This window comes from Sturnira hondurensis, unplaced genomic scaffold (assembly GCF_014824575.4).
Source record: "Sturnira hondurensis isolate 20B ecotype Veracruz unplaced genomic scaffold, ASM1482457v3 Scaffold0008916, whole genome shotgun sequence".
In the NCBI taxonomy this organism is placed as follows: Eukaryota; Metazoa; Chordata; class Mammalia; order Chiroptera; family Phyllostomidae; genus Sturnira; species Sturnira hondurensis.
Genome location: NW_028081547.1, coordinates 403,273 through 415,324, shown reverse-complemented (window position 1 = coordinate 415,324; position 12,052 = coordinate 403,273). Strand labels below are relative to the sequence as shown.

General features: G+C 42.6%; 1 protein-coding gene across 8 annotated transcripts in view; it reads left to right on the top strand.

The window, feature by feature from the left end:
- Nucleotides 1-12,052, top strand: part of KCNMA1 (potassium calcium-activated channel subfamily M alpha 1) — a 728,885-nt gene that overhangs the window by 578,470 nt on the left and 138,363 nt on the right. For all 8 annotated transcript variants that reach the window (XM_037056365.1, XM_037056367.1, XM_037056369.1 and 5 more), the window contains exon 16: nt 3,450-3,518. In XM_037056365.1, coding sequence (XP_036912260.1) covers nt 3,450-3,518 — 69 coding nt within the window. The remainder of the gene's footprint in view (nt 1-3,449; nt 3,519-12,052) is intronic.

The window sequence follows — 12,052 nt, the reverse complement described above, 5'->3', positions numbered from 1 at the left end:
GAGAGCACATGCCTCATCTAAAGGGGCAAGTTCTTTGGAGCCCCAATCTCTGTTAGCTTCAGTATGGCCATATCTGATCTGTCCAGGAAATCTGGAAAACTAGTTTTTATATGAAATCACCTATCTGACACCTATCTGATGTCAGTTTTTAAAAAAAAGGGACAAAACATTGACCACACAGAACCTGTCTGCACATTGGGCTTCTGGCCACCACGCTTTTATGAGAAACATCTGTGCAGCACTGCATTGAGACTTGATTTCCACTTTTGACATTTCTGCAAAAATGGAAACCTTGTTTAACCTTGAACAAATTGCTTAATTTCCACTTCTGGCTTTTCTATGGAAAGGCCCTTTGACCTGGAGCAAGTTACTTTTCTGTCTTTGGAACTCAGTTTGGCATCTGCCTGAGAAGAGCAGGGTCAGCCAGTCTTGAAGGGCCCGAGTCTGACAATCTGTGGTTGGGGCACTGTTGGTATATAATCACTTTGTTTGTATTACCCTGTCCCTCTCTTCTTTATCCCTTTGGCCAGTGAGCAAAGGCATGTTTTGGGTCAAACAGCTTCTTAGAAAGAGGTATCTATAAAGTAGTATGGAATTATCTTAGAAAGAGATTTGAAAGGCGTGAAAGAGGACTCAGAGATCTGCTGGTACACCCGCTGCGGGGTTATGAATGTGCACGGGCCATGTAGGTTTTATCGACTTTCCTGCATTAGAAAGTTCTTTCTTTTTCTGTCCAGTTGGTAAACAGTTTTGAAGTAGCTAGGAGGACATTATTTATTATTACTGTGGACTATTTCTTCCCTTCTCACCTGCAGGATCAGGTTGTTAAAGCAATTAAGATCCTGGATCCCATGAACTACGAGAGTCCCGAATCAGAGTGGTCATTGCTCGTAGAAGCAGCAACTTGGCCTCTTCGTGATCCTTGCTAAGTTAAGATCACACTTCTTGAGTTTTTGGCATTTAGCTGCTAGTTACTTTAAAAAGTGGTTACTTAATCTTAGTAATTTGGTTCAACAAATATTGCATAAGCCATCTGATATTTTAAACAGTTTAAGCTCCAGAAGTAACAGCCCCATAAAAGGTGTGTGTTAGCGGTGCTCTATGGGACGTAAATTAAGAAGAGCGTTTTTCCAGCTGTAGTTGGATTGGTGTTTCAGCAAACTGTGTAATCAGCATAAAGCCCAGGTCATTAGAGTCTGCTGGCAGGAATCAGAAAACCTGCAAATCACCCAAGAGCCCCAATACACTTGCATGGAAACGGTCCTTTGGAATCTGACTGTTTGTTGAAAGCAATATGGAGGACCATGACCTCAGAGGCATGAATGAGCAATTGGTCTTATTCCCAACAGAGAGCATGAGGCCTTCGTCAGCACTTTACCTGTAAGTAACACATCCTCAAGCCCAGCACATCTGATTATGGTGCTTTGCTATTTAAAGCCAACCAAAAGTTTCCCATTCTGCTCAGAATAAGCAGCAGACACCTTGCTGTGGCCAACAGAGTCTTCTGATCTGCCTCCCACCCAGCCGACCAACCCAGTCATTATCACGGTTTTTATTGCCGGTCCTCAAATACCCAACATCCCTTCCAGCCTCAGGGCCCTTGCTCTTGCTGTTTCTGCTCCCCAGGATGCTCTTTGCCCACATCCTCTCATTGCCTGCTTCTCTTCACCATCCTCCCTTGCTCGGTGCTCTATGTTACTTCTTCAGAATGGTCCTCCTGGACCATTGCAGATAACACACTTTTTCAGTTACTCTTTATTCTCTTAGGGGTTTTACTTTCTACGTAGTCTCGTGCTCTTATTACTTATTCTTTGTATAGTCACTTATATTCTATCTCTACCAACACAAAATAGGGATGAAGATGTTGTATAACCCACAAAGTAGTAGCTGGGGACCTTGGCAAGTCACATGAGCTTTCTGAGCCTTAGTTTCATCACCTGTAAAATAGAGGTATTAGCAGAAGCTTGAATAACTAGGATAATATTTTCCTTTCAGGGATATGGTGGGGATTAAATCAAAGCACCAAGAAAGACCTTGACCTTTGACCCAAAATATCCTCCCCCTTACAATGCTGGGGCTAAATAATCATCAACTCACTTCTCCATCTATCAGTAAACCATTGCTTTGTTATCCAAGAGACTTTGGGCCATAAGTGATAATGCCCATTATAGAAACACAATTATAAGTTATTATATCTATCTATCTATATATATATAATATATATGAGCTTTTATTTTTATGAGTATATAAATATATATTTTACCTAATTGCATCATTATTTAGATATTTTATCTATATAATATTTTATGTTGATCTTATACCTTAAAATAGTCTTCAAAATGTCGTTTTTGAATGCTAATACATACGATATAGTACCATACTTCAACTGTGCTGCCTTATTACTGAACATTTAGGTTGTCTCCTTTTTAAAAAACTCCGTATAAATATGACTACCTTGAATACCTTTATGCAGAAAGTATTTTCCAGAACCAGTTATGATTTTTTTAGAATCGAACCCCAGTAGTGGAAATGATTTCTTGAGCTTGTCTGTATCAGTGGTTCTCTGCACAGTGCTATGGGGAATTCCAAACCAGCCTAAAACTCTGAAGGAAGTTACACTGGTTGAGGAGACAGAATTCAGACACATGAAACTGCAGCCAGTATTAGACTGACTAAAGGCTAGAAGATGTGGTTGCAGATGAGGTGCTGGAGGAGTTCTGAGAGTGGAAAGAAAATAAGAGGGCAGCGGTTGCTGCAGAAGACCCACACAGAAGGTTAGATCTGATATGGGCCTGGGAGAGGGTGTCGGGAAGAAAGGAGATGATGCTCCGGGGGCAGGATGTGCATCGGTGAAGGCGTGGAGGCAGGACCCAGTCTGCCTCAAAGAGGCTGCGGGCAAGAGTGGCGGGCAGATGAGGTGAGGCAGCTTGGCTGGAGCCGGGAACGAGAGCTCTGCAGTCATGTGCTGGGCAGTTACATGGAGAGTAAGGGTTATTACCATCATTCTGAGCACATGGGGGTCTGCTCAGAACAACAATATGAGCCATTTGTACAAAAGACCAAAGCGGAATCCAAATAACAGGTCCAGCTGCTCCAAAAACCTCCCTCCCCCTGCAGTTAACATTTTACTACCCAACGGAGAAACTAATGAATTTGGCCCAGCATAAATCCCCAGGCACCAATTCCTGCTTGGGGTCTGTGTCTAGACATCTAGACCTGAGTGCAATTTGCACTTTGAACATTCAGCGCCTTATCGCTTGTGAGAAATCAGCCTTAATGGGGATGCTGGGAGGTGTTGCTCACAGCCCCATCCGTTTGGCACAGCCACTGTAGAATGAGGGTCCCTTGGATAACGGCTGGATTAGGAGATGAAAAGGTCATAATAGTGTTTGCTAAGTGGCTCTGGTCCTCAGAAGCACTGACTGGGAGTTTTCTCCATCTCTTTGCAGGCTGTGTTTTGTGAAGCTCAAGCTCCTAATGATAGCCATTGAGTACAAGTCTGCCAACCGAGAGAGCCGGTAAGTTTGCTGGGTCTCAGCAGCCAGCTGACGTTGACGATGGTGAGAGTGCACTCTGGGAATGTTCAGTCCACCTTTTCTTTATTAGGCATTGTTTATGTGCTTGGAACCCTGATGCAACACCTCTCTGATCCTAGGACCCATTTTGAGGCATATTCAGCCAGACACGGGCGTTTCTCTCCTGGACCCACCTGGCATCTCCAGCCCTACTGGGCATTGAGAGTGTTTCTCCAAAGGATGAGACACTCAGCTCTCCATCTGATCGCGCCAACTTTCCCTTTCCACCCTTTCAGCATAAAAGCAGGGACAGACACTGTCCTCTTACCCCTTTTTACTGTTGTGAGCACAAAGCAGGTGGACTCTGGCCCCCTTCCCAGCAGGCAGGGCAGAGCCGTGATGGGAGATACGAGCTCTCTTGATAGCCAAATTACAAGCAGCCTATTGTGAACCATATGTGCTTCTCCCGGTGCAGCTGAAATCCAGGTGGCAGAATAACAGCTTCATGTAAATCAGCCAGGAGATCAAGGCTCAGAGGCAGGAGCCCTCTTTATTTATTTATTTTGTACTTAATTATGTGCAAATCAGGCTGATGAGGGACTGGGTCTGGTTGAAACAGATAACACCCCAGTCAATATATGAGTTCACATTGGAAGAAGGAAGTATCGCATTAAAGAGGAATTTTGTTGAGGAAATACTGTATGTATTACAGATAAAATAGAGATGATCTTTGCCACCCCTACCCCCATTCTTATCCATAGTTTTGGAAGAAAGATAAGTCGTTGAGAAATGTTCGGGTTTTTGTCCTCTGGAACGACGACCACGAGTTGTTCCTGACTCTAGTCAATTAGTCTTCCTGTACGTGCAGGTGCCCCCCACGAGCACCTCAGCGACTGAGCAGAGTGCAGGGCGAGACTAGGGGTTCCTGCTATCATCGTTTAAGGAGTTTTCATGATCTGGATGAATGACTCAATAAAGCCAGACTTCCAAATGTGCAGTCTGTGTCTCTGTAACAGAAAGGACAGCAACACTGGATTATCAGCAGGTTAATCCAATGTTCTCTGTTACCTTAACCCCTGGATCAGATTGTTCCCAAAGTCAATCTGATCAAACTTTCCACTCTTATGAAAACCCAAATCAACCAAGAGGAAGAAAAAATGGTAGATTTGGTAGACACATGGAGAACATGGATGCAGCAGTTAACAAATATGTATGTAGATACACATTTTTTTTCTGTGTTGGCAAAGTGAAGAATATTATTTGCAAAAAAAAAAAAAACCCCAAAGCACTGAGAGTCCTGGCTATTTGCTGTTCAACAGGTAACATGGGTGTTTCTGGGACGACTGCTTGCCCATGTCACCAATACTCACCTGCACCTGTGTAGGGGGTTTTGCAAATGATATCTTCTGTGTTGCCAAGTCAGTAAATCTTTGTGTAATTCAGTGTTCTCTCTTTATTTTTTGTGCATCTCTCAAAAAAAAGTGTCATGATGCGGGTGATGCCAAATAGTGTTTCTGAACCATTCTGGAAACATTTGATAGCGGGAGACTGTACTCTGAACCTTGACCAGTCATCTCTCACCTGCCACTTTTTGGCCACAAGGAGGGACAGAAGAAGTTTGTTGATGGTTCAATGTGAATACCTTGACAGCACTCTGAGGAAAAGAAATCAGAGGTTTTCCTGAACAGAGAGAGTCTTTTCTTTGATGGACTCTCCAAGTAATTCACATATCAGCGGTGTTTTCCACAAAGCCATAGGTACAGATAGAGTTCTTTAGATTTTTCTTTTTTTTTAAGAAGAGGGAGAAGAGATTTGTTTGGCTTTGTTTTGGCTTTCTGTGTGCCTTTGCCAGCTTTAACCCTCACATGTGGCTTGGTCTCAATGTGGAAGCTCATTGGTTCCTGTGGAAAAAGGTGTATTTGAGGGAATGTGGATCGTAGCTCTGAGAAAACACAGGACTTAATAAACACAGTATCTGTGTTTCAAAGAATCGAGTGTTTGACCCTCCCTGAGATAATAATCTTAGGTTTCTTCCTGCATTCAGAATGTCCCATTTCCTTTCCTCTCACCTTCTCTAAGTGCCCTCGTGTCAAAACTCAGAGAACCCGGCTTCTTCCCACCCCCTTGCCTCCAGCCTGTGTTGAGCGACCTCCTCTGTTGTTTCACCCATGAAACTATGCCCATGCTTTGCTGGAAAACCTTGTTTTCACATGCATCCTTCAAATAATTTGAAACAAAGGTTTTATTCCTTCTTTTCTTTTTGGTGTCAGTCAATTTATTATCACGTTGTTTGATTTAAATTCTTTTCTTGTCGTTTTGCAGAAGCCGAAAGCGGTATGCACTCTTCGTTACCTTTCCTCCCAACCTCCACCCTCTGTCTTCACTTCTCACCACAGGACTAACTATTTGCCGAGAATTCAGGAAGATAGGGATTATATATATGTGTGTGTGTGTGTGTGTATATATACACATATATACACACACACACACATATATATTTGTGTCTATGTATATATAATCTCATTCCCTTGTCTATTGTATATGTATATATTTATAAATGTATATTTATACACAAATCCCTCTCCAACTAGTGTACATGAAAACTTAAAGTAGCCTATTGCTTTTCTTGTTTGATTTGTTGATCCTTTTGGATGACGCACTAACTTCTTTGCAGGAAACCAAAACAAACCAAAACAACTACAAAAGACACAGTTCCGTCATGGCACCAATGGCGGGAACAAATGCTGTTCGAATTGAAAAAAAGGAGGATGCTTCTCTCCAGCCCTCGGTGTCTGTTTCTGTCCTGTCCTGCTGTGTCTTGGTGTCCACCAGACTCTGTGGTGCCATTTGTCTACATAACACGTCCACATTCCCCGTGACCTCCTCCCCTGTGTCTCCTTCCAGTTTGTGTCCTTTTATCCACAACACAGAGACCAAGCCCTTGCCTTTAACTCTTTCCTCATGCCTATTTTGATGATAATGTTTTGCTCATTTTATTTCTTGCGCAGTACTCAGTCCAGACTTAGGACACTGCTACTAAATTGCCAGATTATCACATTTGATTTACCGGATGAGTACTGTTTCTTGAGACCACCTTATGGCTTTCTGTTTTTCCTAGTGTATTTGGGCATATTTCTTAATATGAAGTATCGTAGCTTTCACCATGTGACCTCACCTTGTTTGCTGCTCTTCCGTGTTGCATGAAGCATGACCAAATTCTTATATAGCTTTTTTTTTAATTTAACTTTTTGGGTTAATGGTTCCAGTGTAGCTTTTCAAGTGTTTTCTCTGTCTAAAGAAGTACTGTTGAAAACATTCCATTGAGATGCCTACTTGTTCGTCTTCTCGAGTTGTTTTTCTCAGTGGCTGTAATCACTGTCACATCTCGGTGTTTGTGAATCTGTGTGTGCGTGCGTGCATTTGTCTGGAACTCTTTCCAAAGTCAGACTTTGCTGTGATTTTTTTGAGTAGATGTGTGAAAACAGACGTGGCTTCCTGTCAGTTTGGTATTGTTGATATGATCCAACTGCGAGAAGTTACTGCAACACTTTGCATCTTCCAAGGCCCACAGTAGTTGCACCTCTGCCGTGGGCTTTTGGCCTCTGAGTCTTTTTACCGTGTGGTGAAGGCATGTTGTGATGTGGGCATGATTCGTCTAAAGTGTACCCAAAAGTGACTCAGCTTGTTCCCAGAACCAAATTCCCAGCATTGTCCTTTCCAAATGAACTACCTCTTCTCCTTCCCATGTGGCTACTGTTTTTCTTGGGTGCAAAATCTGTTTTAAAATGCTACTTCTAAAATGACTGAGATGGAAGCAGGATGAACACATCATTGGTTGACCACAGTGGTGGCCATTTGGGTCTGACCAACTGGGAGCAATCTTTATTATGCTGTCTCTGTGTAAGTGAACTGGGTCAAGTATACTGGAGCATGGAATGCATACTGTGAAAAAGTGTATGTGTCTAGTTGTGTGGGACTCCAGCAGCATATATTTTAATGCCTGGAAGAAATGAAAAGTTCCAGAAAGGCAGTAAGATTTGAGATTTGGGGTTTCTGTAGGCTGTGTGCTAACACAGACCCTAAACTGCAAGGCAGTTGTATTTTCTGAAATGGGAACCAGTCGGTTCAAAGAAAGTCCCACCCAATAGTAATCGCACTTAACCTTGTATCACCACAGAGGCCACGTTCCGTGGCATGGTCCCCCCAGGCACAGCATGAATGGAAGCCCTAGATTGTTCTTATTCTCTTGCACTAGGTGATGAAGTCCCATTAGCTTTCTAGACATTGATATAATTACCATGTTATCAAATACAAACTATGTTCTCATGCAAGTGATATTTTTGTAATTGCTCAGGGAATGGTACATCACACCTACCAGAAATTGAGCGGGAAGAAAAGAGATACACACCTGTCATATTTATCGGTAGTGGGTAAAAGTTTCCATTAAAAACATCAATTTCAGTTGAATTACTAATCACTGGCTTTTCCTAAAAGCAGCAAACACGTGAAGTTTATGATAATTGGAGGAGAAGGAGCTAGATGTTTCCCAGTGAATGCATAAGTGGTGAAGAAAGGGAATGCCTCATTTTGCCCCGTCTACCCTGACCAAAATTCAGCAAGAGGTACACAGTGGAGATACACAGATCCTGCAGCTTGAGACCTGGAGTTCCCCTCCCAGAGGGACCTGGCAGGGACATTTCCCTGGGGCACTGAGCCCTGCTAGCCAGTTCTGTGCAGTGTGTTTTGTGTTCAGGAACACATATTTCAGTTCTCAGGGAGTGGTGTTTTCTGTATTGAAGTAGTTGCTTCAACTCCCCACATGGCTGGCTGTTTATGGAAGAAATGAAAAGTTTTTGAAGTATTTTGTGTATTTACATACTCACACTTAGTATCTCTGGGATATTGTTAGTTCACTTGCTGCCCTCTAGAAGGGCTGTGGTTGTTCCCCCTGGTAGGCCAGACTGATGAGAACTGCGGTGTGGTCTTGGAAGAACAGCTTTGACTCCCTTTCTCCTTAGCAGAGAGGGAAGGAGCACTTTTGGAACTGAGACCTATGACTTCTGTTTTTCACTCGTTCAACTAATAGTTGAAAAGTGCCTCTTCCATGCAGCTGGCTACGTGAGAAACGAATTTATAAAAATAAATAAAATATGGTCATGCTTTTCACTCCTTTACTCAGCTACGAGTTCCCCACAAAATATATATATTTGCTCCTACAGTGCGTGAAGAGCCAAAGAATAAGTCTAGATCCAAAACTAGTCTGAGAACAAAAGAGAGAGAGAACAAGAATGCATGGGGAAGGGACTAGGGCAGGCCTTGGCCTCCGGTTATCACTGAATGTTTTCAGTTGGAATTAACAAGGTCATAGAAGAAACAGGATAATTTATATGTTTCTTGAAATGAGGGAAGGCCCACCCCTGCCAAGAAGATGTCCTTATTGGAATTCTGCTAATTGATGTATGGACTTTTTAAAAGAGATTTTCTTGATTCTTCACATGACATCTTGAAGTTTATCTCTGTCTGATAAGCTAGTGAATTAGACAGAATTGGAGACGGAGACTGATTTAAAGTGCTACACACGGCGGGAGGCTTTTGGCAGTCATGAAAACAAACAAACTAAACATTGGGTATTTTAAGAGAGATGAAAGATCTTTGGGAAAGTTTACTTATTTCCATTAGGAGGACAGTAACAGATTTTAAGGATAGTTGACACTTTGCGGGAACAAAAGTTACTTCTGTCTAGGATCTTTACCATTTTATATTTTCAAAAAAATGAGGATCAAAACTTTATTCAAACTTCATAGATTTGAAATATGTATAAAAGACTTAATGTCTAAAATATCAAAAAGGGTAACATATTTCCTCCAAGAATCTTTGAAACCTTGTGCCCACACAGGGAGCATTGTGTGCAGGGGTCCCTGGAGTCTGGCGTGTGTGCTTGTATACCAAACCCTCAAATACACGAGGGGAGTCCAGCTCAGTGAGCATATTTATGCAGCTAGATGTGTTTCCTTCACTGTTCTCTAGAGCTGGGCTCATCCTTCTCATTCCCACCCAGAAGGCTGCCTTAGTCCGATCAGGACCCCTGCAAATGATGCAGCCTCACACAGCATGCAGAAGTGATTTAAAGCCTCTGAGCCTTGTCCAGAAGACAACAAGAGGACATTCTGGGATTACATGGTCACTGAAGTCCTTGTAGGTCCTTAGTGCCTTTTACACTCAGCCGTAAAGCTTAAGGAACAGAGTTACTCCACTGTGTAGCCAAAAGCCCGTCCAGATCAGCCCATCTCCTGATCCTGTGCAAGAATAAAGTTTCAGATACTGTGGTCAGTAAAAAGGTCTTTCAAGTGCCACTAGGGTGCCTGCTGGGTAGTTTCTCAGCACCAAGGACAAAATGGGCAGTGCGATACTGTGAGAGATTATTTACTTCTCATGTGCTTGCTACAATTACCATGTATACTATTTATAGCAGCCATGTATTGAGGATCTACTATGTTGCAGTTACTTTGCACATAGTATGTACTTTAATTCTCTCAGCAACACTGTAAGCTAGTGATTATTCACCCCATTTCACTGACAAGGAGTGAGAGGCTCAGCAGCACCACGTGCTCAAGGCCAGAACCCGAAGCCGCCGGCCCGACATGTGCACCTGTGTGCTTAACCAAGAGCAGCCGCAGAGCAGAGACTGGGGCGAGATCTGCCTTACATCCATGCCCAGATCTTTTCCTCTCCGCCCTCAAACTTGACTGAAGCAAGCTTGAGGGCTGTAATAAGTTATCTCAACCTGCAGTCTCTGGAGTGACAATCCCAAATTCTTACTGTAGGCCAGTTCTTCCTCGCTGCTGATAAAGAGCAGAGGAAATGAAAAGAGACTTTTCATTGATAGGAACCTCGCTGTCACCAGCAAGGCACAGTGGGATCCATCACTGCAGTGCAGTTACCGAAGCACATAATGTAAAAAAGGGAAAGTGGATTCTGTGCAAGGCTTGTTTTGTGCATATATGTCACCAAGACATTGATGAGTGTCAAATTTCTCCTTTTGAATTGCGTTGCTGAAATCATGATAGGATTTTTTTTTCCCACTCAGGAAGCTTTTTTACACTCTTAAATGAATGCATGTCAACAGGTAGAATTTTCCAATTTTAAGGAATTAGCTCCTTTGGTCTCCAGAAGTTACCCGGAATTTTTCATTAGGTCCTTGCCCATTGTTCTAAAGTGTACAGTTCCTCACCCTGTAACTTTAATTGTGGCCAGGATGTTTTTTAAGCCCTGCATTCCATGTCTTGGGGCCAGCTCAGGAAAATCTGATAATTGCATCAAGAGTGATATGCCCTTTTGACTTTTGTTTTTTGCAATAATAAATAATAAAAGAAACAGTAACCAATAGACATCAAGCCTTCTGTCAATTATCTTGCTTGATCTTCTGAAGAAAGACTATGATTATCATCACCTCGCAGGTGAGGAAATTGAGTTCTAGAGAGGTTCAGAAACTTGCCCAAAGTCAGACAGCTACTAAATGGCTGTGCTGGAATTTGGGATTGCAGAGCCAGGGCATGGAAGAGCTGCCTTGCAGGAACAGGGGTAGGAAAGTGTGCAAAATCCAGAACGCTGCCTTTCTAAAACATTGCCCTTGATTGGCTTTGAGAACAGAGTCGTCCAAACTGCAGAAGCTTCGACCCTTTTCTCCTCATGATCATGAAAAGTCAGAGGGCTGGTTGACGAATGTGCAGAACTGGTGGTTACCGTATTTTGCCGTGTGTAGTGCGCACCCACGTTTCTGGCCCAAACTTTCAGGGAAAAAAATCTTTCATTTTAATTTTTTAATTCAATGTTTTATTTATATGTATTTGAAAACAAAACCAATGATCATATTCCAGGGTATTATTTTGCATGCAGATATCGCTTCCTAGAGTTACACTTTTTAATGCATAGGCATAAATAAAAGAATTAAAAACCTTTATATAGATAGAGAATTAGTAAAGCCCATGTACAAGGCGCATCCTTATTTTCCCCTCGAAAATTTGGGCAGAAAAATGCACATTATACACAGCACAGTGTGGGTAAGTGGGAGGTTCTTGTGCGTCAGCGCCCCTTGCAGGCTGGGGGCAGTGGTCTGCTGCCTCCTGATTTGTGAGGAGTCTCTGTGTTGCCTGTGGTTCTAGGGCAGAACAGTCAGATCTTCATAAACTCTTGTTATCATTTAGTGTTGATAATAGCAATGACACAGGATTGGTTTCCTCCCGTCAGGCCTTATTATGGGTAGCAGTAGATGTTCTTAGGACCACAAACAATTATTTTGCAATAATTATCTACTCCATTCCCCCAACAGAACAAAAGTTCACCTGGGTCCTTCCTGTATTGCTCTGTTGGTCACTGCACTTTTCTGGAATGGCTTTTGCAGCAGAAAGGGATTACATGTTAATTGCCATCCTCCGTTTTGATTATTTTAGGCAGTTAAAGACTTCCTTTAGCCTGATTCCAAACATCTATTACATGGAACACCCGATTTTCAGATCAAAGACTCCTTCTGTTGTATC